We start from the raw sequence: 27743 nt of genomic DNA on the forward strand, positions 1-27743 counted from the left end.
ATCATCACTTCCTGATTCCTAATTCCCTATTCTTTCACCCATGGGTGACTACTAAGACAAACCAAGTTAACAAGTAAAGTTAACAAAGGAAGATTAACAAAAGAGGAAAGAGAGCTGGTGCATTTAGTAGCTGGACATTAAGAGAGAATGAAACACCAACAATGTTTAGGGACGGCACTTGCATACTTCAAGTAGCCATGTTGTAAATATATAAGTATTGAAAGTAAAGCATTAGAGGACTTCTCCATTACTCATTTAGAGTATGTTGCAGTGATATGGTTTGTGCTGAAAAAAAGTGTGCTATCCATCGATCATCTTCTTCCCTGAGTTATGTTATGTGGTATCTGGCCCCAAAAAGCATTGTGACCCTTCAATACATTGCTTCATATTCACAGACTTGAGTGTATCTGTGTGTATCTGTTGCAGTGACAGGCCGAATATCAGGCAGGAAGGGCGTGTGTTTGTTGAGTGGTTTCCTCTCTCGTAGCTTGGCTGATCAGAAAAAGCAAAGGGTGTGAAGGGTGTGTTTTCGTTAGGTTTTTGTGGTTGCAGTTGTGCTACCAACCATAGGTTGCCTGCACAAGATTATTACTGTTGTGAGGTTTGTGTGACGGAAAAACAAAACAAAAACCTGTGCTGTGCCGCTTGAGAGCTGTTGAGCTTGCATTTGCCTTCCTGTGGCCCTGGGCTTGAGAACCTCTTTCTGATTGCAGCTTGTCCATGTGACTTTGGTTTCCGTTGCTTGCCTGCTTCCGTGAATAGTAAAAAAGAAGCATCAGTGCTTCAGTCGGAGCAGTGGAAGGCAGCTGAACCTCAGAGAACACACTCTGCAACAGCCAGTCAACTAGCGATATGGTCAGGAGATCAACCGTCAGTGGCTTGGGATATCCACACCTAACCACCAGCGTAAGTAAAGGCACTATGCACTAATCTAGTACTGCAGTATGCGAAAAGGAGCAAAGTGCATGCTTTGTCTCCAATTAGAATGTTGAATTTGAACCTAATTGGTTTAGGTGTATTTGAGCAAGATATCTTGTTGATCACCTGCTTTTCTGCATACTAGAGTTTCTGATAGTGCTGTATAGGACGTCATAAATAGTATTGTTAAAACAAATGTCAGTATAAACAGTTTTTAGATTTCTATCAATGTTGCATAATGAGCCATTGTTAATGTTACCTAGAGCTGCAAAGAATAATCGATTAGTTGTCAACTATTAAATTAATCACCCACTATTTTGATGATTGATCGGTTTGAGTCATTTTGTTATGAAAAAAAGTAAAAATTCTTTGATTCCAGTTTCTTAAATGTGAATATTTTCTGGTCTCTTCACTCCTCTATGAGTTTTGGACAAAACAAGACATTTTGGAATATAATCTTGGGTTTTGGAAAACAATGATTGACATTTTTCACCATTTTCTGACATTTTATCGATTAATCGGGGAAAATAACAAGATTAATCAACAATGAAAATAATCATCAGTTGCAGCCGTAATGTTCCAAAATTTCTTGATAGTGCATTTGAGTAATGTCCTTTGAGTTCTGGATGACAAACAACGGCACAGTGTCAGTCTTAATTTAATAATGGTGATTTTTAGGTTCAGTTTACATTTCTCAACGCTAAACTAACGTATCACATATTTGATCATTGTTTTTGATGAATTGGCTGTATCACAACCCTCAGAAGAGAGAAAGTAGAATTCTGCAAAATGTCTTTTCTTCTGTGGCCGACTCTCCCCCAGAACACATTATATATTTTAGAAATGTAGTAGCGTTCTGGCCAGTGTTGTTCACAACTACTGTCGGTGAAGATAAACTATTTATTTAAGCAGTTTTAAAAAACAACAGCAACATGATACAAAATAGTGATCAAAATATGTATATATAAAACAATGTTATTAAAGAAAAGAAAAAGTCCCCCCAAAAACAACATACTTTATAAGTCCACTAAAATACAAAGATTAAACCGTGTGCAACCAAGAAAAAGGAACACAAGGCGTCCATATTCAGTATGAGTCACGCAGTGGTTTGAATTGAAATTTGGGACATTTTTGCTACTGTTTTCAGCAAAAAAAAAAATATCATAGATAGGACGTTCACATATTTACATCATTTTATTTAACTCCAACTTTACTGTGACTTCTGTTATTGTATAGGGTCAACCAGACACAACAGAAAATGTTATGGACATGAATAATGTGAGGATTACATTCTTTCGCCATTAAAGACATATGATCTGGACACGTTTGTCAAGCCATATTAATATAGTTCCTAAAATTTAAGGTTAGAAAACAAGTTAGACTACTACAGACACATTTTAGTATGGAATCAATGTTAAAAACTTCAGTTGAAAGGTTGACTGAGAATCTTCCCTCACAGCATGAAAGTTTTGAGTAGGTGACTGAACCCAGGCCGTCAAAATTGTATTTGCCCGTCCCCTAATCTGACCTCAACACTGCTTCAACACTTTAATATCAAGCTGCTGTCTCGCTCTCCCAGTTTGAGAATTCATATAGTATATTATAGTGGAGAGATTGATTTCTCCAATTTTGCATGCATAGAGCTCATAGTTGCTAGTAGTTTCAAGACGTGGTGCTCATTTCAAAATGACATGATACCATGCTCATCATCACATGCAAATCATAATAACTGTGGTTTTCTACTGAGGAGGAGCAAGGCTAACGCAGCATCTTCCCTCTCTCCTTCTATCTCCTTGTTAGCAGTGAGGATGTTAAAATGCCAGTCCACGGCCTCACTCCCATCCTGCTTTGCTTGTTATTAACCATGTGGAGAATCCTGACGCCGGTCTCAAGTCATCCACAAAAGAACCCATGCCAGCTGGTAAGATGTCAATGTCAGTTTTAATTACATAGCGTCTTTCATTACACGTAATGCTAAAGTGTTTCGCATTAAAAAAACAACAAAAAAACAGCATACACATTAAAACAAAGCATGAATAGAAATAATAATACACAACAAGACAATCAACAGAAACAAGCCAAGACATACAAGTGCAACCATATACACAACACACACACACACACACACACACACACACACACACACACACACACACACACACACACACACACACACACACACACACACACACACCCTACTTGATAAAAGCCGTTCTCGAAATAAACTGAGGTGTCAGTGTCAGGAACATAGGTGGAATACCGGAATAATAGTATACAGCATAATCTGATGTGAATTGCAAAACATTTTATGTGTTTTTTTTCGAAACAGTGATCTGTTAATCTAGTTTAAGGAAGAAAATTGCCTACTGGTAGACAAACTCAGATGTACAACTCTGATAAAAGATAGGCATTTTTTGTTTTGTATGTCATCATTACGACATGATGCTGCATTTAGTGCCTATCACATGTTCTGTACTTACTGTCTTATCAGGGAGGCAAAGTGAGTCATTTATTAAGTAATCCATCAAAGTTGGTAGTTCACTATATTAAATGTTGGAATTATGAGTCACTTTAACACTAAATCTATCCATGTTCTAATCTAATCCTCATCCTTTATGATTTCAATTGGAGGCAGTGCGGAAAAACGGTTGCCTGCTAAAGTCCGACAACACAGCAAAACAGCCAATTCAAATAATAATGTTTACATTTAAATACTAGGTTATTTAATATTGAAAATAACACAACTATGTTTCTCACTATATTGCTCGCAGACAGTTTGAGAAACACTGTTTTGAATTTTAAATTAAAAACATGATACTTTACCAAATCTACTCGCAGATGGACCACTCTTTGAGGAATGCTGTTGTAGGGTTTATCTGTCATTTAACACCTTGACATTTACAGTGGCTTTCATGGACTATTGTGGTGGAAGTACCCTTTGTCAATGACTTGCACACTTACTAAACTGCCATGAAGTTTGTGAAGGTTAATAACTTCTTAATAACTTGGGTTCGGCCTGGAGGCTCTGTTGCTGTTTCCCAGAAGGTAACTGGTCTTCCTGATGAATTACGTAGCTAGATAAAAGACAAAACATAAAATGTTCACGACCTGACAACCCCCATGTTTCTTATTAATGATGTATAACTGCTATAATAAGCAGTTGATGATGAAGACAATTGTTACAGCTTACAACACATAGTGGAAAGTGGTATACAATTAATACAGGTGAGAAATCTCTGCTGTAGGTTGTTTATGGCTGATTTAGCACAAATAAAATATGTCAAAAACACCTCAAAGATGAAGCAACCAGTCCTTCACCTTTTCTGATATGATCTAGGTGGAACTGAAAAGTGGCACCCAGAGGAGAGAATATATCAACTGGTTTATTAAAAAATTAAAAAAATATTTTTGATGAATTGTCAGCTGTAACTGTGACTAAATTAAAGAGCACTGCTCATGCAAAACTAATTCTAAAAAATGAAACTAATGAAAAACTAGTCAAAGTGATGAAAATGTAGACAGTCAATTATCTTGAGGGAAACAAGACTAAGGCCTAGTCCACACGTACACAAGTATTTTTAAAAACGGTGTATTTCCTTCATTCGTAAAAAAAACAAAAAAACAAAAAACATACACACATGCACTGGTTAGAAAAATCAAAAACACAACTGTCAAAAGCATGTCAAGCCGTTAGACGGCAATATAACCCTAGTTGTGCAAAGAAGAAGATGTTGGCCAATCAGAAGCCAGAAAAAAAAGCTGTTACCGGAAGGCTACCCACCAACTAGAAGTCCGATGGTCTTGTTCGGCGACGTTGGCGCCAGAGTCTGTGTCGTGGCACTGTTGGATTTTGTAGCATCAACCTCCGTAACGCATTCAGATGCCTCCGTTCCACAATACAATTGGAGAGTAACTGTACATTTATGCGTAAACATGTAAAAAGTCCTACTAGCAAGCCTGTTACTGGTACTACTTTGGCCAAACACCAAGTGTACTTTAAAATGTCTTGCCAAAGGCCTTTTACTTTTTGTAACCAACCTTGCATGCCTGGATATGTTGTTTTTTATGACTGTTTTGGTCATAACTCTTCCTCCTCTCCGTGAAATATTTTGGCCATGTCTGCCATTACAATACATGTTTCTAATTTGTGATCCCTCACAAAGGAAATAACAGCACACACTCTTCTGGTTACAAGCCAGAAACTCGGTTTTCCCTGTCTACATCACAACACACAAACTGCGTCTCTAAAAGTTGTCACACTGGCTGGAGTTTAAAAAAAAAATCAGTTTACAGTGACCTAAGATGTTGTTTGTGTGTAGACGCAAGGCCAAAATGCATTGAAAAAGTTACGTTATAAAACTACCAGTGTACATGTGGACAACCCTAAAGCCTTATTCACACTGATTGGTATTGCCTGGTGACTTCTAGTCATTTGTAATAATTACGGAAGTCGTCTGTAATCTGAATCCCGTGCTAATCGGCCAAGTCTGTAATTTGTCAAGTAAAAATTCCCCCGCAAATGACCAACCATATTTTGACGAACACCGAGGTCCTGTGATAATATTTCAATCAGGAGAACCCCGCCGGGTACCCAACTCTCGGGGTACAGATATGTCAGTAAATTCAAGTAAAATCACAGGCTTCACTTATCCTGTCCAAATGCGCTACATGAAACTCAGATGTGGGGGGGAGGGGTAATTTCTAAATCACACAAGGTTCCCAGATGATACTAATCCCGTGTGAAGACTCGCTAGCTGCTCTGTGAGGCTCCTGCATGATGCTAGTGTGGCTAAAAACTAAGAAATTAAAACCCATGTTAAAATGTTGATTTTAGAAGTGATATGAGAGGTTAAACGATCCTTCCCAAAAGGAAGCTGGCTGATATAAACCTAAAAAAGAGTAAATTCAGCCTTGGGAGTTAAAAAAACGCTAACATTTCTCTCCCACAAAGAGACATATTATCTACAAATACATAAACGTAATGGTATGTGATCTCCTTTTCTCTGCAGATACAAAGAATGGCTCTCTGCAACAATCGCACCCTTTCCTCTGTGCCTGCAGAACAGCCAGACAACCTAGAGGAGTTTCAGCTCAACTACAATCACATTCAAACACTACAGGACAACTCTCTCCTCCGTTACCCCTCATTAAACACCCTGAGCTTAGCTTGTAATAGTTTGGATAAATTAGAATCAAACACTTTTCAAGGCACAAAATTGTTAGCAAACCTCAATTTAGCAAATAACAATCTTCATATTGGCTACCAAGAAACCAGCCGCGCATTAAAGACTCTTCCCAAGCTCAGAGCTCTGGATCTCTCTGAGAATGAGCTTGATGACGAAATGGCGGCCACTCTTCTCCAAAATCTGACGTCTCTGGAGTACCTCAATCTTTCCGGAAACCTCTTGCAGAGACTGGATGAGACCTCGTTCAGAGATCTTTACCAACTCAAAGAACTCAACCTACAGGGAAATGTGATGTACGAGATTGATGGTGCCTTCGACAGCAATCCCAAGCTCCAGCGGCTCAACTTGGCCTTCAACTATCTGCATTGCCTGACAGACTTCCACATGACCGAGCTGGTGGTCCTCAATGCTAGCCACAACTTCATTGAGTGGTTCATCTCCAGACAAGACCTTAATGACACGTTCCAGCTAGAGACACTCGATCTATCAGAAAACAAACTGCTCTTCTTTCCTTTCTTGCCCAACCACAGCCACTTGCGGAATCTTTACCTATCCCACAACAGCATTAGCTTTTACCAACACTTGGCAGACAACAGCACATTCCCGAACTCAACTTCAACTGTTGAGTTCTACAATATGCAGAAGAACACAGGCAATGTGACGGCTGAGCTGTGGGACGAGAGCCTTCACGGTGACATCTCCTCTCTAGAGATTTTGGATCTAAGAGGAAACCTGGTGGAGTACTTTCCTCAAGGTTTCATCCAGAAAATGCCTGTCCTGTCTCGACTACGAATGTGCACAAACTGTCTGGAAGCCTTAAATCTAACGTCGGAACAGTTCTCTGGTAGACTGTACGAGTTGGACATTAGCAACAACAGGCTGAACCAGATCGTAGCAGATGGAGATACGCTGACCGCTCTTGGCAATCTGACGTACTTTAACCTTAGCCTGAACAATCTTGGGTGGTTACCGTCGGGATTATTTTCCTCATTGCCAAGTCTCAGGTCAGTGGATCTAAGTTATAACAACATTGACATTTGCCTTCCTGAGGAACCTAAGACCAGTACAGATACTAGCTCAACTTGCGCACATTGGAAAAACGTTGTATCCCTGAAACAGCTTTACCTCAAGGGATGCAACCTCAAAATAATTCCATCGTCTACATTCTCTGGGTTGTCTCTAACGCACTTGGAACTGTCCGACAACCCCGGACTCATTGTCCAAGAATCAATACAAAGTCTCAGCAGAACGTTACAGCATCTAGGTTTAGGAAATACTCACATACAAGACTTCGACTTCTCCCATTTCCAAGCTCTGAAGTCTTTAGACATTTCAAGGAACTCCCTTGCCCATCTTCCTTCTTCACTTCTAAATCTTGACCTGAAAGTGCTGGATTTGAGGGACAACAGACTGTCCACTATTTCCTCAGGTCAGGCTAACGCATTAGCCCCGAAACTGCACACTGTTTTCCTTACAGGAAATCTGTTTAATTGCTGCGAGACTGAATGGTTCAGGACATTTGAAACAACAAAGACAATCAATATGGTCGGACAATCAGACATTGAATGTGAGGATCTCATCCAAACAACACACAGAGTGGAGCACTTCCAGCCATTATTGTGTTTGATGAAAGGTGGTGAATCTATACTCTGGTACATTCTGCTTTTCCTACCCCTCTGTCTTTTTTTTGTGGGCATTTCGATTATTGTTCTCCTCACCTTCAAGCCCAAAATGTTACAAAAGTCAATCAAAAAGAAGTGTTTGAAGCCCACATCTTACTGAAACTTTATAAACAGTCAACCAAACCATATTTTGTAAAGTATATTATCAAGAAATGTAACTGAATGTAGGGCTGGGCGATATAGGTCATTTCATATCTCTATAACGAGATAAATCACGATATAGCATGTTTTCTAGTAATTTCATGAATAATCTGTACAAAATAACCACATGGTAAAGCCTGTTTTTGTAAACTCCTGTGTGAATTAAATACTTGACAAATGAGAAAACGCTTGAGTATTTTCTCATATTATTAAGAACTTTAGTGCAAAATGAGCATAACAGTTTAAAGTGAAATTATAAAGATTTCTTTTCCAGCTATACACTGACTATCCATGCAAACAAATAGTGTGATGTAAAAACAAAACCGCAAACTTCAAATGTTGTTCCTTCAAAATATTTCACATCAGATTTTCTGAGAAATTTGAGTTAGTATGTGCTAGTTATTATCAGTTTAGACTACATAACTATATATCACGTTATCTCGAGATATGATTTCATGATGATACAATTACATTGAAAAACAACAAAATATGATATTGGCTTATTGCCCAGCCCTAACCTAATGCATGTTGGAAATAAAATCAATTTATTGTAAAACTGTCCACAATAATGAAGGAACAATTCTATGTATTTAAGCAATGGGGTATTCCCCATTTACATTGCTGTGCTGTTGAAGTGCGGTTCAAAACCAGACCCTCAGCCTGATACCGTAATGTAAAAATGTGGCTGTGTGTGTGTGAACATATGCAGAAGTAGTGTGATGCAAGCTATTGCTATAAGCAGCAAAGGAAACATGAAATTTCCTGTTTTGCTAAGATGTGCAGGAACTGCCCAGTTCAGCACCTCAAAGAGGAGGGGTTTGAGGTTTCCTTCCCATCAAGAGGACACAGATGCAACATAGACATAAAATTCCAGTGTGTCAGTTGTTTTGGACCCACATATTGATACTTGCTAATCCATTCTGCTGTGCATTTGGCAGCAAAGCCAGGCCATTAAGTTCAGGCTAAATTGCTACAGATATCATTATAAACCTTCCAAACAAGGGCCAGCTTAATTTATCTACCTTTGTGTGTATGTGTTGTTGCTCAGGGTTAGGAAGGTTGGTAGATCAGTGTGTAGCTGTGCAGAATGCCGAGGCCTAACCAGAAAGTAACCAGAAACCAGAATACCGCTGTGGTAATGCTCAGGGTCATGGTGGTTGGAACATAAAAAGAGAAACCCAGTTGAAGCTGTGTCAAAGCTTAGAAACATCATCCTTTTTACATATCTTTTACAATAGACAATAGATAACAATTTAGATACCATATCCGGATACATTATACCAGAAGTGGTTAGGGTCACATGTGACTGTAACGGGTGCCAAGACAACTCATTATATGTATGTATTGTATATGTATGAGTGTGTATGTGTGTGTGTGATTGGCAGTCATTCTCAGCTAGATGTGCACATTGAACCCTTTTCACACTGTACTAAGCCCAGGCTAAGGGAGCTGTTACTGTAGCCTAAGCTAAGGGAGCTGTTACTGTAGCCCAAAGGCTAAGGGAGCTGTTAGCCTGGGGCTAAGAAAGTGTTCACACTGGCACAATCTTGGCATATTCCAAGTGGGCTAACCCCTGCTCTGGAGCAGGTTTAGCTTTAGAGTTTGTGGGGTTATCCCCTGAAAAACAACTAAGCCATGGGGCTAAAAGTTGCCAGTGTGAAACAGGGCTAATGGAATGGTGTTGGTGTGGGACACGTTACTAATAGGGCTGAAACGATTCCTCGAATAACTCGAATAATTCCATTACAAAAAATCCTCGATGCAAAATGATTCGCCTTGAAGCTTCGTTAAATCAATGTTACCAACATTGTATTGCTGACGGACGGTGTTTCCACGCGGATCATTATTATTGTCGCACACCAGACGCTGCTAAGTCTGCGGGCGGCACACGCCAGAGCGTAAATAGTGAGGGGCTAAGAGAAGAGACAGGCTGGAGAAAACTACAGAAAGTATCCAAAGTTTGGAATCAGTTCAAACGTATTTAAAACGAAAATCCTGTACAGTGTGTCTACTGAAAAACCGAACTAGCTTAGCACAATAATAGCATGACGTCAGTGCTTCAGCATCTCAACAGAAAACATTTCTCATCCATTCCACGAAGAGGACCCGACAAAAGTAAATCACGGAGTTGTATGGACGATGAAACTACACCAAACACAACAACTAGCAAAAACAAAGACAAGAAAATACGTAGCAGTGACCACGATCTGATCTAAAGAGCCGACTTGTTGACTATCCCGTCGGGGAAACAGCTGATTGTTGCGCACCATTTTCTCTCTCACTCTCTCTTCACGGAGAAACAGCTGATCAACGATCTACTAGCATAAGTGTAACAGAGCTCAATCTATTTTAATTTATATATATTATAGATTGAGTATAATTAATATTTACATATACTGGGAGTTGTATATATTAACATATATTTACATAGATCAGTCTCAGGATGAAACTTGTAGTTCTGAAAGTTAAGTTGCACAACTTAAGGTCATGTTTATGTATGTTTAATGTTTTACAATGTAATATGGCACTTAAATGCACTTCATAAGTTTAGTTTTTTGAGAGATGATATTGTAAGCAATGTAGGCAACAAAAATGTTGCTTTTTCCAAAAATGTAACCAAACTATTGTTTATTATTGCTCTTCAATAAAACAAAAGTATTTCTTATCCGATTACTCGATTAATCGGTAGAATACTCGATTACTAAATCGATAGCTGCAGCCCTAGTTACTAATGTAAACATTCTAGAACGATAGTTAACATTAGTATCATGTCCAAGTAGAAGTTACTAAGTAGAAGTGCAGTTTGGATCGTATTAGCCCTGGGTTTAGGTTAACTCTGGGCTAAGTGAATGCAGTGTAAAAAAAGAAAGAAGGGCTAAGTTAGACCAGGGCTATCCTATGTGAATGCAGTGTGAAAGTTTTTTTTTTTGTTTTTTTTTAAAGTAGTAGTAGTTTTTAAAGTTTTTTTAAAAGTATTTAGGCATAAATCACCAACTGTACAGCCAGCTTTGCCATTCATAGAGCCTAGCGGCTGCTATGGCATTTAAAAACCACCCACCCTTCTAAGCAGTGACAAAATGCCATGATAATGATAATATGGTGGCTACCTGTTAACCAACTGCCTCTTCAGTAAGCACATCAGATAAGCAGCAGTTTATCTTCTCACTTCACTTTATCACCCTGTTTTGTACTGCTCTGACTCTCCTGACTACTGAAAACTGTTTTTGCACCCAAACAGACTCGTCACTTTCTTAGTAGCTGTCAAAGGGAATGTGCCTGAAGTGAAGTTGTTTACACATGTTTTTTTTGTTTCAGCATCTTCTTTAGTGGTAATATGAAAACCTTTTCAAAAGAACTAAAGGTACACCGCAAAAAAACTGACATTTTGCTTTTTCTCCACTGTGCATCAAGCACACGTTAAGGACGTCCAAAATGGCAGATGTCAACAAGTATTTTCCGTGCAACATATGATAAGGAAGTGTTTTTTCTCAGGATCACTCATCTGATCTGTGAACTGGTTAAGGCTTACTTTATCTAAGTGGGTGGGGTTATCTTTAGAGAGATTAAGATTGGGAAAAGTCAGTCAGGTTTCTGAATGCAGAATACTGTACGACTGAAAAGTTCTGCTCACAGATGAGGTTTTATGAGGACAAATGTAAGCCCCAAATATTGGATTTCTAATAGTTTGGTGTCCATTTGTCTCACAAATCTTTTTTTCTTTCATGCTTTGATCTTTTAATATTACACAACAAAAAGGTAGGCTAAATGGTAACGCAGCCTACTAACGTTAGAGGTTAATGCCTTGGACGTGGATGGGCGCGTGCTGGAAATGAATATTATACCATGTAAGCTGATGTGCTGGCAGCTTCTTAGTCAACAGGCAGTTTGCAAAACTCCACTTCCTCTTAACCCTTCCTGCTCTTATGACAGGCGAGGGCAAGGAGCTTTGCACTGGACTTGACAGGACTGCCAGAAGCACTTGATATCAGTTGTTAACAATGTGACTGCCTCAAGACTGCTAAAAAGTGACTTAATGATGTGCAAAAAAATGATATTTCACTGTAGGTTTTACAGGGTTAGGGTTAGAGAGAAACCCTCAGTAAGTACAGCCAATATGTCTTGTTTAGACTCTACCCAGTAGAGGATGCTTTGGAAATCCCTACCCTTAAAATCGTATTAAAATCAAGAAATTCTGTCAAACTGGGTCAGCGTTTTGACTTCTTTTCTGGGGATTTCTATGTTGCTGGTCCACAGCTGCATGCACTGCAGCATGAAGCTCCACTGGGAGTTGTGGAAGTCAGTGGGGAAAGGGTCAGGAGAGAGCCCAAAATAACACCAGGGTAGAGGAAATATACACTTTGTTGTGCTTAACAAATTCTCTTTAAATGTGTCAACATTAAGAAAATTTTTCAGGATTTGCTTTAAAGGTCCAATGCGTAGGAATTTCTCCCATCTAGCATTGAGATCATATATATCGCAATCAACTCTCTCGCGCCACGCAGTTCAAAGTACGTACTACAGCTCCGGTAGCCTTCAGGCTTCAAAAAGCCGATCTCTTGCTCTTTTCAATATCTGAGAAGACTCCTGTTCCTGAAATCTGGATTTTGAATACGTGTGGTCCTCCACGTTTCCTTCTTCAAACTTCAAACGGGGCCGGGAAGCTACGATACCTGTTAGCAGCATTAGCAGCACCTGTGAGTTTATCATGTGACAGCAAAAACGAGAAAGGCGGAGCAGTATGTCCTGTATGTCCCTTACTGGCTAACGTATTTCAAGATGGCGCATGAATATGGAGCGTCTACCCCAGTTCATGCGAATGCAAATGTAATATTTCAAGCCAATAGGAATATTTGGAATTTATGGTGGTGTTAAATATTCATGAAAAAGGACAAGTTTGTGAACGGGCAACACAGACTTTGATAATGAACAACTAAACACGTTGCACACTGGACCTTTAAAATAAAGTTGATCTGTGAAAAATATAGAAAAGGGATTTTTCCACGAGCAGGACAAATCAACCAAAGTATTAACTTTCATTCAGAGGTGTCTTCCGTAGCAAAATAATTTGCCGTTGGATCATGTTGGGCATGAATTCCATGCTTGTGTTTTTCCAACTCATTTGACCTCTTTCACACCACTTTAGCATTTATACATTCAGCATTTATCGGCGTGTTTTCTTTTGTAGATCTGCATTGATAAAGGTTGGACATGCAAGCGCTTTATTATTAATTATTAACGAGGAGAAGCTGGTTTTGATCTCTAGGAGTATCAAAGGTGTTTATTTCCAGTTTCCTGTTGGTTTTTGAGTGTAGAATATTTCGTATGTTAATGTTTAGTCCTTTGTGTATTTTCCATTTTTTCTTTCATTTACCGTCATTTAGCACTACTACCACTGCATCTAAAACGGCAGCTTTCATGCATTACAGACATTTACGTTTCTGCAACGTGTCAAAACATTTCTTCAGTTGTTATGTACCAACCAGTTATATTTCACAGTTCACACAGATTGATTATAGTCCCTGTTCTGCCCTCCAGTGGTTCCACCAGGAATCGCAAAAACTTAACAACCAACTCAGCTGTGAAAGCCACTTTTTGCTCCTTAACTACCGAAAATGTCCATTTACAGTGCTATAATGAAAACCTTAAAACAGACCAGTGATATTTTCTTATTTTAATGCATCATATTGTATATTTATTTTACAATTTTATGCGATCTTATCAGTTACACACAAAACAAAAAGCAGCGATGTAATAATATACGTTTATCTCCCAGAATGTAACAAGACTGTTTTTCTTCTTCCAATGTGGAGTTAAAATTCAGGTTTAGGGGGAAACTGATGTTAGTAAAGTCAAAATAAAGTTAATGTTCTTTGAGGCATTTTCTTAAACGCCAAGTCGACCAACACCAGAGATCAGGGGTCTTCACCGTTTTTTAAGCAAAGGACCCCTTAACTGAAAGAGAGATGGAGCAGGGACCCCCTACTACATAAATTGTATAAAATGAAGTTGCATATTAAACTGGGCCTAGATTAACATGTAGGGCGGCCCAAAAGCCTTTATACATACCTTTTTTTGCATAGAATACTAAGCTTTTCAAATAGCCTAATAATTGTTGGCATGATTTTATAAATCATGTTTTAATATTAAACATACATGTGGCACAGTGAATCCTTAGGATGAACTGGATCTGTGGACGGCTACCTTAGTGACTACCTGACCTACAGGACAGTAAGCCTATCATCAGTGGGGAGTTATATTTGCTAGTAATATGTTGGATTCATGTTAAGACTTTACATTTTTGAAAAAAACTTTTAAATACTACCAATAATTTGAAAGCCCCCCTGCATTGACTCTGAGGAGCCCCTAGGGGGCCCCAGACCCCCTGTTGAAGATCCCTGCCAGAGACGATAAATGTGTCACAAATTGTGTATTTATGAACAATTCACAAATTAATAATTTAAATCAGAGATAACTCAATTTTAAGAGAGGAGACTGAATCGACAGTCTCAATACTGCTGGTTTAGCTGCAAAAAAAGGCAAATGGTTTCAGAAAGGTCTATTCACCGTGACAGGCACTTAACGTTGTTTGGCATGTACGTTTTGTAACTGCTCATCAATCAGATGTACTGGAACAATGTGTTTAACTCCGCTGTCCAGTATGGCTCATGTGAATAAAGCTGACACGCAATACTTACAATAATGTTAAAATATTTTGGATAACCATAACAGCTACTGCACCATAAGATTATCAATTATTAAAAAAAAAAAAAAGACTTAAAAATCAGCATCGCCCCCCACCTCAAACTGAAGTGCAGTTTTTTTAAATGTCTACTGTATCACTTGAAAAAAACTTAGGGAAGAGAAATAAAACCCTCACATTAATAGCATTTAAGGTCACCATCTGAAATATATATATTGTAAACAAAAACTTTTTTTTTTTTTTTTGGGAGATGTTCTGGCACATGTTGCAGATTGCATGGCATCAAACACAAAGGCATGGAAGCAGGTTTTAGAAATGTACTGCAGTTGCATACAAAACATGTTGTTAGGGATTGTGGTCCATTTTCCTTTCCTATCACTCAGATTTATTTATTCCGGCTCATGTCTGCTAAAACAGACTCCTTTTCATAGAAATATAACTCATTCTAAAATGACTGAATGGAAGAGGAAGTGAGGCCTGTCCCTGCAACACAATATAAATATGACATCACAGCTGGTTACAGAGGGCTGGAAAAGGGGCGTTGTGGGCCTCAGTTAAGCAGCTCCAGGTAAGTGATGGGCACTTTGCCCTTCTGGTTGCCTCGCTCACCCATCAGCCAGTCTGAGTCCATGCCAGGGACGCTGCTCACTGTGATCACCTGCAAAGACAGGGATACAGTGTTTTAATTGTATTAAAGGTCCCTAATTGTAAAAAAGTGAGATATGTTTTTATTATATTACAAAGCTGGTTGAGGCGCTATATAAATACTGTGAAAGTATCAAAACTCTCAATCCACAGAGAATGCACACAGCCCCTATTTAGAAACTTGTGCCTTTAAACGAGCCGCCAGGACTTCTGTACGGTTGTGAGGTCACAACTTGATAAATATATAAAGTGCCACTACAGTGCCATTACAGTCATTCCCCAGCTGCAATGACGGTGCAGAGACTCTGAGAGCGCAAATACGGAAGACCCGAAAACATTGACCAATCAGAGCAGAATGGGCTTTTTCGGAAGAGGGGTTTAAAGAGACAGGCGCTAAAACGGAGTGTTCCAGACGGAGGGTAAAATACAGGTACAGTATATTCAGAAGGACAGTATGAGAAAGTGTTTTTCGAACATTTAAGCCATTATCAATGCAACAGTCATTTGTCAAGGCAAACCACTAACAAAGCAAACGTTTACATGTCAGCCCACTCTGTAGCATTCATCAACATTACAGTGTTTCCAAAAGTCACCACATTTATGAAATGCTTGGTAATAAATCCTGCTATTATCAAGAACAGTTCAAGCCACACAGTTGGCTCACCAAATGCAAGGGCAGAGTGGAAAATGTTCCTAAATGTGCGTATTGGAATGAATGAGGTAATGCTGGTTCATTGTTCAGTCAACCGCAGGCTTGTAATGGAAAAGGGAGTGGCTGATGTTCCGCTACTGAACAGGAACTGCTCCACTGTAGTTTGGGTTATGACTCGGCTTCCTAAATTAGTTAGTTTAAATGCTGATTCTTATATTAAAAAGAAACTGGAAAATAAAAAAAATGGAAACAATAGAGTCAAGCAATGTAGGAAAAACTTATTATATAAAACAATTGCAGTAAAAATAAAAAGTAATACTGAAATCATTCTTAAATTCTCGTATTTCAGGCTCACCTCATCAGCCAGCAGGGAAAGCTCGATGCTGCTGGCAGCATCGTAGTCGTAAAGCACTCGGGCTTTGCGGCTGCCGTTGGAGCAACGCAATTCACTGAATCCGCCCGATGCCGTCGAGCTGCCGTGGCCCGCAGACACACTGGGCAGGGAGGCCGACACCGGGATGGTGGGCACTGAGATGCTGCTGGCTCCGCCCGACACCGACGACTGGTTGTTGTTGGAGAATGACGAGGGGAAACTGGTGGGAGGAAGGGGAGATGATAAACACTGGCAACTGCAGAGCCAGCCTGAAGCAGAGCTGGCTGGTGAAGTGTTCTTCACTGAAGCAGTTTATGTCTTTATATCTTTATATCTCTCTCTTCTTCACTGAAACTCAATCTCTCACAATCTCTCTCTCACAATCTCTCTCTCTCTCTTAAGCTGACTTCTCTGTGACCCCGTCTCTGATTAAAGTATTAGTCATTTTCCCGCTTTCGAACAGAAAGGTGAAAAGTTTACACAACCCTACATGAACTTGCACTGCTTTGCTTTTAATAACAAAAAAAAGAGGATGAGAAGAACCTTTGACAACAATACTTTGGTTTACAGGAAGGGTTTCTAAAAGTAACACGGTTATTTACCCAGTTGGAAAGACAATGGAAAAATAACAACAAAGACCGTAATGACTTACTGCTCCCTGTAGTAAGATTATATTAAAGTGCTCATATTATGCTTTTTGGCTTTGTCCCTTTCCTTCATTGCATTTGTACACTGTTCCCAAACTGCTCCAAACAGCTCTATTGTAGTCCAGCATTTACTTCCGTGACGAACGCGCGTCATTTGTAACACACGTTATAATGCTCGCCTAGCTGCTAGAGGCTAGCAGTCCTTACCTAGGTACTGCGCACGTGCGACTCCCAACAAAGATGGAACAGAAGTGAGATGCCTCACTCTGTAGCTAAAACAGAGAGCTCAACACACAGGGTGAAAAGAGGAGCTGCAGCAATGTGCAGTACGACAAATAATACAACAGATGAGTGCTGCACTTGACCCGTGTATCTCAGAAAAGCTGTCTTCTATGCGGCATTACCGGTTTTGTGAACTGCATAGGAAAAACGGCCAGCCAATGCAGCGTGATACCAGAGTTAGAAGTGAAAGTATAGTTGTTGTATATAGTATATGTTCTAATAGTTGTATATTCAGGACAAAAGGAAGGAAACGGTGACAGTGGTATTTCACCTGCCCAGCTGCTTTTGGAGATCCACCATGTACTGGTAACACTGTGCGTAGTATGTAGCCTGGGCCTCCACAAAGTCATTCAAGCAGCGTAGGTGGTGTGCCTGGTAATGCACAAGGAGAGATGTAAGAGAACAATACTGCAAGTTTCACCAGTTTCTATCAAACCTTTCACTTGTTAAACTCAAGGTTTACAAAAGGAGCATTCAATTACTTTCTTAGCCCAACTAGGTTTATGTTTTAAGGTTAGATTTTAAAGACATAGGCATATTTCTACAACAAACCTTTTGTCGTCTTAAATGGAAGCTGGCTGCACCAACGTTGCACAGCGAAATCAGACGTTTCTGCTGCCAAGAACCAGCAGCACCGCAATCACATCCCTTAATGCTATTTGTTTAATGATTGAATGATCATTCATTATTATTAAAGCAGAAGCCTGGAGGGTGTGCTGGGCTTAACCGGGCTACCTACGTGGGTGCTGCTGACGCCTTCTAGCAGCAGGCGGGTGATCTCTGCCTGCCGGTCAAACTCACTCTGGGTCATCTTCAACTCCTGCTCTGCCTGAGAACGAAGAAGCAAAAATAGATTTTCGGAGAAAAACGCATCACTACACAGACATACGCGTCTCGGTTGGAGAAATGATGATGATCCAAGCGGGCAAAACCAAGCTTTGCAGACCAAAAGACTTGCGCACAATTTCAAAATAAGAGCGAATGAACAAGTCTCAGACTAACAAATTGGTTTGCTGATATCCTCTTTTTGAAAAAGGAGGCCACCTCTGATATGCTATATTATCTGTATTTAAATAACGTGTTTGTGTCCTGTGGTATAAAGCTTGTTGCCATCTGAGAAAAAAAACACATCAAATATAATTGTTTTGGCATGAAAATAATCCAATTGATTTAAACTGAATAGCAACATATGCCATCAGTTAGTCCCAAAGAAATGCATTACAAAAATAAAAAATACAAACGGATGAACAGTTTAATCAACCAAAAGAGAAAATGATGCCAGAGGCTGAATATGTGCAGATGACATATGGCTTTAGTGGGCCCAGGCCAGGGAAGTCAGAGGCCAGGGAAACGGACACAACATCTGAACAATGGCTTGTTGAGACTTGCTAAAAAGTCCAATAAACATATGGTTTGGAGAAGAGACTGACCGGGACAATGGCCGCACTGTCCTGAACTCTCTACAGCTTACATTAGAGCCACAGAGAGAGTGTTTGGTTCTTGTAGGACTCTTCTCCAAGGATTCAAGGTTTTTTCCAAGAGGTACGACGAGAAAGCTACAGGGTGGCGTGTGTGTGTGTGTGTGTGTTTCAAAGATGGCTCCAACATTCCACTCACCTCTGTCACTTCCTCAGCTCACATCTGCTGCTTTGCATTTTAAAACAGTGACACAGTAGTTAGAGCTACAGCTGCTGCACAGCCGCAGCCAACACAACATCCTCACACACTCTGTGAGTTTGTGTGTGTGTGTGGGCGAGATCAACAAAACCACACTCTGTAGAAGGTAGCACATTCATATTTCTCATCCCTCAACATTCACACAACCATGCTACCTCAGGCTCCCTGTGATCTGTGCGAAACCGTCTGTGTAAAAAGAGTACCATCCGTGAAGCGAAGATTAAAAAAGGAGAACTGGTGTTAACCAGCAGAGACTACAATTTACAGGTTCTCTTTCATGAGTAAACAAGTTCACTCAGATATTGTTGACAGGACATATATTTATTTGTATGGAGCGCGTTAAGAAGCCACAGGGAGAACTTGGCTCTGAATAAACTGGGTCTTAGTTAGAGGGTTTCTTTAAGCGTCTGTGGAAAATTGGGCCCAAAAGCCACTCATTTACTCTAGATGCTCTGAAGACTGCAGCCAAATAGCTTTGCTGGGATACTGCCCAGTGTTTTAAAAGGTGCAGTAGGTAAGACTTATAAAACTAACTTTCTGTCATATTTGCTGAAACTGACCCTATGTTCCAGTAGAACTACATGAAGCAGGTCATTTAAAAAAAATCTGGCTCCTCTGGCACCACCTACAGCCTGTAGTGCAATTTGCAAAAATCCATAGCTCCCTGTTCAGATGCACCAATCAGGGCCGGGGGTGTTTTCTAACTGCGTGTCAATCATTGCTCATGCACATGCATTCGGGGAGGGGCTTAGGAGACCATTTTAGGGGGGAGGGACTGAAAAGTTGTTGATGTTCAAATCTTTTGGCCAAGTCCTGGATCTTTCCAATCCTACCTACAGCACCTTTAATGTCCATCCATGAGGCTGACATTACATCGTACTGTTCAGTGATCCTGCTTCTAGTAGTTGTAGAATATCAGCAGCTTAGTTTGTCTTGTCTGTTATCTTAAGGTAGTTACACACCAACCAGACGGCCGACCGTCGGCAGAAAAGGCAGTCGGACTGATCAGTCGGGTCCCCGAGGTCCAAAAAGTGCCTCAGAACACACCGAAGAGACGCCGACTTGAGCGTACGCTCTGCGCGAAGCGTAATATGTCGCCATAGCAGCAGGCGGCGCTGCTCTGTATTGTTTCCATTAACAGTCTGATTGTTTCCCAGAAAATGAAAACCGGCAGCTGACTGGACGAACGCGTCACGTGGTTCTTTTTTCTCCGGAAATTCACAGCCAGACTGTCATGGCGGCTTGTTCAGAATACGATCTCTTATTGTACTAAAATAGTTCACCGAAACGTGTTTCTGAAAACATTTTAAGCGAGAAATAGGCCGTGCAGTTGCTGAATCTGTCTTCATTTCAGATCGGCAAAGGTCAGTTTAAAAGATTTTCGTCAGATTTTGAGAGGCTCATCCGCTCGCCATTTCCGGGTGAGTCCCGACTGCCCTGTCTCCGACTGAAAGTGAAGGCCGACGGCTCCTCGGACGGACGACGGCACGGAACACACCGAACAGACTCGAGTCACCGACCTCGCCAGACTGTCCGACGGCCGATAATCGGCTCTGTGTGTCAGCGCCCTTACTGGCACGTCCATCGCGTGCCCACATAACCCATGTCATTAAAGACACTTGCAGGTCAGCAAAACTCTGGTTTTTCACTAGACAACTGTGCATCTAGATATGACAGACAGAATAATGTGACTGTGCAATACTGTAAATACATTTTACTATTTATTTTCTTAACTTATAATTATTTATTGTGCGTTTATCTTTAGAGAACAGTTGTCAAACATACGGCCCTACGGGCACTTAGGACTCTTCAGTACAATAATTTGCTCAGCAAAGCTCAGTGTACAAAACGTTTGAGTAGCGCCTGATGGAACTTTAGCCAGTTCAAATGAAAAAAGGCAGGTCATAATACCAGCTGCTATTAATTAACATTAGTTCCATGACTAACTTGATGACCGGCCAAAATGTGGGCTTTCTGCAAGCCGGGGTGCCTGTACTCAACCAAAGATTCTTTATGAGGTAAAAGAAGCCTCACTCTGTAACACCACTGTACTATCGCATGCTTTTATAGTTCAAACGACTCCAACAGAGTGAGGAGTTTTCTCTAGTATGATGAATCATTTTATTTCGCTTAACATACATGAAAGAAACTTTTATTTCCCACAATTTGCCACCAAGGCTTTTTGCCTATCCTATCCCATAATCCCTACAGAATCACCCGGAAATCCGACAAAACTAAATGAAACCAAATACCTGAGTAGAATCCTAGTAATACATTGTACAATTTATTGAATTTTTGAAACTCAACAGAGACGTGCACATTTTCAACTCATCATTAAGTTCATTCCATAATTGAACTGAAACACACATCTATATTTTGCATTTGTCCTCACTTTACCAGTTTCAAAGATAGAGAACCGTCTCCTAATTTCCTAACCATCAGCTGATTTCATCACCTCAAGTTCAGGAGTCACAGTCTCCCAGTTAAAATACCATTCATATAACATCAACACATGAAGCAGATCAACTTTCGGTTGTGCATGTGGAGTATTTGCAGCTTTTGGAAAACATGGTGTGCCAGAGTCAAAAGGCCACCGTTATTTCAGCGTGTAAATAACTTCTTATCTCATTTTCAGCTTGTGAACATTAATTCGTTAGGCTGCGACTCAAAACCGTTTCTGCCTTCTCAACCTACACATTTCAACGGGATCTTTTCAGTTTTAGTTATACTATAGCTTGAGTAACTTTTAAAGTCGAACACTTAATATAAATAGGTTCACTAATAGGTTTGAAAGGATGCAAAAATGCCATTCCTATCTTCACAAGCCTAAAAATGTTTTTAGACTCTATGCTGTTTAATTGAAAGACTGCAGTTTGTATTTGTGACACCCAATCAACGCTGTCCTTTGTTAGGGACCAAGTACTCCTGTATCAAAAGGTTTGCCCATGAGTCTTATGAATACTGCATGTTCAATGTTAAATGTAAAAAAAAAAAAAAAAAAAAGAGATGCATTTATGTTTTTTTTTTTGTTTTTTTTTGTTTTTTTAAAACAAATTAAAAATAACTGTGCGCGTTAATTTCCGTCTGTGCCCCTAGAGCAAATGTAAGCGTGGAGCCCTGGTATGCCAAAGAAAGAGAGATGTTGGACACAGATGTCAGAGGAAAACCGAGATACCATGTCCAGAAAATGGGAAGTCTAAACTTCTCATAGCTGCTCATGTGACTGTATGCAAGTCACAAGAGATAAAATGATCAGCTTTATGTTGTGTAACTTGGCGTGGCAGTTATGACTTGAGGGACTTCAGACGGGGACACAGTGGGGAGCTTTTCACAGCTTTTCTTCCTCTGAAGGGAAATTCGCTAATGATTTTAGAGAAAGCGGAATTCACTGTTCGTTAATCAGCATTAAAATGACCGGAAGACATCCAGCTGCAAAAAATGACTAAGTATTGCATTGCAATGATTATGTGTGTGTGTGTGTGTGTGTGTGTCTGTGTGTGTACTTACTGCAGCTCTAGCATCAGGCATCCTGGCTTTCTTTAGCCTGGTTTTGGCTGCATCCAAATCCAAACGTTTGACCTGCAGTAGCTTCCTTTCTTTCTGCACACAAATCACAAAACACAATAAAACCCTCAAAACATTTGAATTCTTCGGTTCGTTCGCCACGGTCCTTTACTGTCACAATTTTTCTTGCACATGAGATAAGTGGCGTGCCTTTGCTGTCGTCACTCCCTTTATGGTAGATGGAGAATCAACGAGAACGTTGGGATTCGTAGAAGAACCGCACGTTTAATGGGCAGGGTGTTTGGAGGCATTTGATAAAAAGGTCTAATTGTGCTGATTACATCAATGTCAAACAGGGTTAAATACAGAAGATCCTCCCAAATATCTGAGGTATGTTTCCTCTTCTAACCATATCACTGTTGCTGTTTTTTTTTCTTTTAACATTCCTGCCTGTAATATTTAAAACTCATCCGGTGAAAAGAAAAAGCTTCTGAACGTCCATATCTTTATAAAGGCCGTCTTCATTCATCGAAGTTAGCAGTTGCTAACTTTGGGTTGACTAAAAGCTAGCTATTGGATGCTGTAGCTGCTGTTCTAGAAAAGCATTACAATGGTCAGCCGGAGAAAAGCTTTAATTCTGAGCGACAGGAAGTTTGCATTAACAAAAACTTTACATTGGCTTAAAGGACAATTCCGGTGCAAAAAGAACCTAGGGGTTATTAACAGATGTGTACCCACTCGATCGCTCTCTGGTTCATGTTTTCATGCTAATCGAATGTGTTTGTAGCTTGAAAGGAGGTAGCGCGGACCACTGGTTAGCTTACAACGCTAGTATTCGGGGCACAGGGAAAGCAAAAACAAAATCGCTATTTATACCACTAAAAAGGCTCAAAATATCACCAAACTTCAACGGTAGCATAGTGAGGGTCCCTACATGTTAACCGAAGCATTGAGACTGTACACTGAAAAGTGGACAGACAGTTTATTAAAAAGATACTTTAGAAAGACAGTAGCTCCCAAGACGGCAGCCACCTGTATACGAGACCGCGACTGTCTTTATAATCTATCTTTTTAATAAACTGTCGGTACACTTACAAAGTTCTCAATGCTTTGGTTAACATGTAGGGACCCTCACTATGCTACCGTTGAAGTTTGGTGATATTTTGAGCATTTTTAGTGGTATAAATACTGATTTGTTTTTACTTTCCCTGTGCCCAGAATACTAGCGTTGTAAGCTAACCAGTGGTCCGCGCTAGCTTCGTTCAAGCTACAAACACATTTGATTAGCATGAAAACATGAACCAGAGAACGACAGAGTGGGTACACATCCGTTATTAACCCCTAGGTTCGTTTTGCGCCGGAATTGTCCTTTAATAGGGCTGATCAAAGCCAGATCAAAGAAAACAAATCTCAACCCCCCCCCCCCAGTAGGCGTCAAATTGCTGAGTCGCACTTACAAGTACAAGTGTTGTGGATCTCCTGTTGAAGGAAATCCTATCATAGTACTGTTGGCGCCAGTTTCTATATTTTCTTCAAATAGATACAAGATCTGAAACTATTCTTCCACTTCTGTAATCTCACTTCTCAAAACAAATAGAAACTTTCGACAATGTAGAATTAATTTGGACTAACTTCTGAACTAAATTGGGGATACTGGACGGAGTTGCAAAATAGAAAGGGACAGTCACCAAGACTGCACTAAACTCTACAGCCAATAGTGCTGAGGGTCAAGTTCCAGATAAAAGTTCAAAGTTCAGTGAAAAGTGAAAGTGATTCAAAGACCTGTAGCCAGCAGTCCAACTCACCAGGATGGTTTTGAAGTCGCCCTCTAGGAAGTTTCGGAAAGGTGTCAGGAAGTTGATGGCAGCACTGTGGATCAACTCCCGTTCTGCCCCACCAATCTGCTTCTCCGTCTCACCACATTTTATCAAAGCATTTCCTGTAATGGTCAGCAGCACAGACACAGCTTCACTCCCAATACACCACTGGACAAGAGACTGCACAATGTGGCACCACAGTCTAAAGAAGGCCTAAACACTTCCGTCTTGAGAAGACACAGAGGCCTGTGGAAACGTACAAAGTACTGTTGTTCAAGAGTTGCAAGAAGCCACGGCTGCGACTCAGTTATGACATGAAAGACTGTGGCAGGGGGTGATGCAAATCACAACAGAAGAGTGGGGTTCAAATGTTCGCCACAAAAAAAACTTTACTCAAAGTCTACAGTAGACAGACTACTGGAACACTCAACAACCGTTTTATGCAAGCTTGCCCAATAACTAAACCTTAATAACTTAAAGCATTCAACTAGGGCTGCACTATTAATCACTATTTTATCAAAATCACAATATGGACTAGTGCGATATCCAAGGGGGGGGGGGGTGCAATATTTGTTAAAGGCTAAATCTGTGTCAAAGCATTCTGAATTAAGTACTGTGGTGCTGCGTAGACGTCCCAGCCTACAATCCTATCCTACAGACTGAAGAAAAACATCTTTGTTTGATACAGATCCACGCAAAAAAAAATAAATAAATAAATCACACTATAATCATTGAAAAATGATTACTTTTAATATACTTCCAGTGAAACTGAGAATAATGATACAAAAATGATCATTCCCTCCAATATCATGAATCATATCGCAATATCAGTCAAAATAATCACAATTACATATTTCACTCATATCGTGCTAATTTCAACCATGTTATACTCCATGAATTAAGCAACATTGTAGGGGAGGATTGAGTTTGTTAAACAGTGGCAGGAATCAGATAAAAAAAAACAAAAAAAGATGGTATATGAGCCACACGCAAAGTTTACCAGAATTCAGCAGGGGCTAGAAGTCCCCGTATTACTCACCGTAGGCAGTGCCAGGACCAAATTCATTTCCTGACTCGATCATGGACTGGCCCAGCAGCTCGTGGTTGTTCATTCGTGTAGGGGCTTTTTTCTCCAGTTTCTCGTACACAAATTCTTCTAGCCGGACATCTGCAGATTGCATCGAGAAAACCTAATTACAACGTCATAAGACTACAGTGAGGGAGCCAAACGTAGGCAGAGAATTTAGAACAGTAAGTCCAAACAGCTCGCCTTATGTTTGCTAATTAAAATAGAAGCTTTCATGATGACAACTGTGACCATCACGTGGATGAACACTGACAGTCACAGTCAGCATATACGTGGTATGTAGTATGGCTGCATAGAAAAAGTAGAAGAAATCCAGTTTACAATATAGGACCGTTACACAAGACTGTAACCAGCAGCTGGTCTGTCTGTTGGGTTTGTTGTGCTACAGCAATATGGCATCACGGAGTGGACGGAGGAGGATGCACAGCTGAGTATAGAGACTTCACAGACATCCTACCTACTGATGTATGTCTCACAACATCTCAGAGACACTAAGCATTGTTTATCTTACTGGCAATGTATGTACGTCTCCTTCATTCAGGCATTTTTTGGAATCATTGAGCTACTCTTCAGTGCAGCTGCTATCATTTGTCAAATATGTTAACGAAATATCAACTTTCAGAGCTGATATTATTCTGATAATATAGCAGAAATAGTTGATTTACAAATGTTGGGTTCAAAAGTGAAGCATTTGTCGGTGGATCACCATTATAATTAATCTACCAGAACATTTAGAGTGGCATTACAGATCTATAAATGGGGTTTGGGGACTTTCTCCTCATAGAGAGAGGAACATGGAGTGGGTACCTGGCCTACACTGCTCTGAAAAGGGTTCCAGTATGTCAGCATTTTGTTTGTCAGTCCAGTCAAGCTCATCACAGAGTCAACAGTGGTCTTACTTGGGTTGGGCTGTAGTAGGACTTCTGTCTGCTTCATAATCCTTTCTGTCCATTGCTTGGTGTTCTCAGCTCTGACCAACAGGTTCTCCAAATGGGCATCCAACTCTGTCTTTTCAGCCTGGCCAAGTTTCTCTTCTGTAAACTGAAAAAGAAAATATCCGGTTAAAGTGTGGACACATAGTGTCGCCCGGAAAATGATACACTAACGTTAAAGTGTTAAAGGCTGAGGTGTCATGCGAGGCATGTTTGATGGAAGGCACCAAAGTGAGCAAGCTGGAGGGACTAACTTACAAAATAAACGTTATCTGCTTAGCTAATGTTGATAGCTACCTCTATCTAATGGTTGCTGAGGCCTGCTTTGATAGTTAAGTTGAACAAATTAAGCGTAACGTTAGCTACAATAGAGGCTGTGGTCTCGCAGGTAACGTTACTGTTTGAAAACACGCTATAGTGTAACTGCAGCCAACTTTGAAGGATAACGTTATAGAAATGTCTCTCAGATGATAACGGGCTACTTAGCAACACGGTAGCTTTAGCTGTTTAGCATGCGAGCTAATGCAACCCGACTAACGTTAATTAAGCTAGCAGCTAACGTTGGTTAGCAACAACTTCCACGAACTAACGTTAGACGTTCAAACTTACTTGCACAGCGCGGCTCAGAAAAGTACCCGCGTCTGCAGCTAACCGCTTAACATTAAAATCCATGGCACCGCGGGGGAAATAAACACTTAATACAACAGCTTACTTGTCTCACAGTCAAGCTGCCATCCCTATATAAAATGTCATTGAAGCAACTTTTTGTCGGAGTTCCACCCAGCTGTTGATCCTGACAAAGATAGTATACAGGACAAGATAGTTCTCGTCTCCACCCGAGTCTGATGCTGACAGCTGTGAGGAAAATCTCGCGCAGGCGCATATCGACACACGAGAATATGGGAAAGTTCACAATAATAAAAATGAATGTCAATAAACTGAAACTTTAGTTAGTAATACGTGTTGCTGATTATTACTTAGTTTCCACTATGGGCTTTTAAGAAACGACTTTTATCTGCATAATGCGAGACACACATACAATTTCATGTATGATTTAGGAGTGCAGAGGCAAGCGGATGTTATTTTATATGTATCATATCCGTAGACTTATCATGTCTCGGCGCTGCTCTGCTCAGGTGCTTCCATTAATCTTTCGCTGCATTTATGTCATGCGGAAATATTTTGTTGCATTCATGTCATGCGGAAATATCGGAATCCCGGACCAAGAAGTAGTATAAAATAAGTGGGAAAATCGAAATACTCCACAACAGCATAATTAGGCTTACATAAATAGCCTACAAGTTAGAAACTTCAAGACAATATATACATGTATACTTAAAATCATGTGTCGTATGATCCATTATATATCCTGTCCATAAACCACATTCAAAATGTCCCTTACAGCAGCAGCTTAACCAAGTATCATCTGCCCTGATCCCTTGACCTCACACCCTTTGCCTGTCACCCCTCATTGACCCTTTACCATTGATTTCTTCATGT

At 40.2% G+C, this 27743-nt stretch overlaps 2 protein-coding genes across 5 annotated transcripts; one reads left to right on the top strand and one right to left on the bottom strand.

Moving 5' to 3' along the window:
• Positions 1–561: 561 nt before the first annotated feature.
• Positions 562–10592, top strand: nrros (negative regulator of reactive oxygen species). Of its 3 annotated transcripts, none has more exons than XM_078280485.1 (3): positions 563–906; positions 2719–2839; positions 5928–10592. In XM_078280485.1, exons 2-3 carry the CDS (start codon positions 2735–2737, stop codon positions 7884–7886), a joined length of 2064 nt encoding a protein of 687 aa, XP_078136611.1. In that variant the 5' UTR covers positions 563–906; positions 2719–2734; the 3' UTR covers positions 7887–10592. The 3 variants fall into 3 exon arrangements, with proteins under 3 accessions (XP_078136612.1, XP_078136611.1, XP_078136610.1); XM_078280484.1 differs by having other exon boundaries at positions 2722–2839; XM_078280486.1 differs by lacking the exon at positions 2719–2839 and having other exon boundaries at positions 562–906.
• Positions 10593–13583: 2991 nt separating this feature from the next.
• Positions 13584–27088, bottom strand: sh3glb1a (SH3-domain GRB2-like endophilin B1a). Of its 2 annotated transcripts, none has more exons than XM_078280393.1 (9): positions 26956–27088; positions 26211–26352; positions 25264–25392; positions 24213–24346; positions 22411–22503; positions 17966–18055; positions 17498–17598; positions 16280–16517; positions 13584–15285 (listed from the first exon to the last, which is right to left on the bottom strand). In XM_078280393.1, exons 2-9 carry the CDS (start codon positions 26245–26247, stop codon positions 15178–15180), a joined length of 930 nt encoding a protein of 309 aa, XP_078136519.1. In that variant the 5' UTR covers positions 26248–26352; positions 26956–27088; the 3' UTR covers positions 13584–15177. The 2 variants fall into 2 exon arrangements, with proteins under 2 accessions (XP_078136519.1, XP_078136520.1); XM_078280394.1 differs by having other exon boundaries at positions 26853–27049.
• Between the last annotated feature and the right edge of the window lie 655 nt (positions 27089–27743).

The sequence above is a fragment of the Sander vitreus genome, chromosome 22 (assembly GCF_031162955.1).
Source record: "Sander vitreus isolate 19-12246 chromosome 22, sanVit1, whole genome shotgun sequence".
NCBI classification, from domain to species: Eukaryota; Metazoa; Chordata; class Actinopteri; order Perciformes; family Percidae; genus Sander; species Sander vitreus.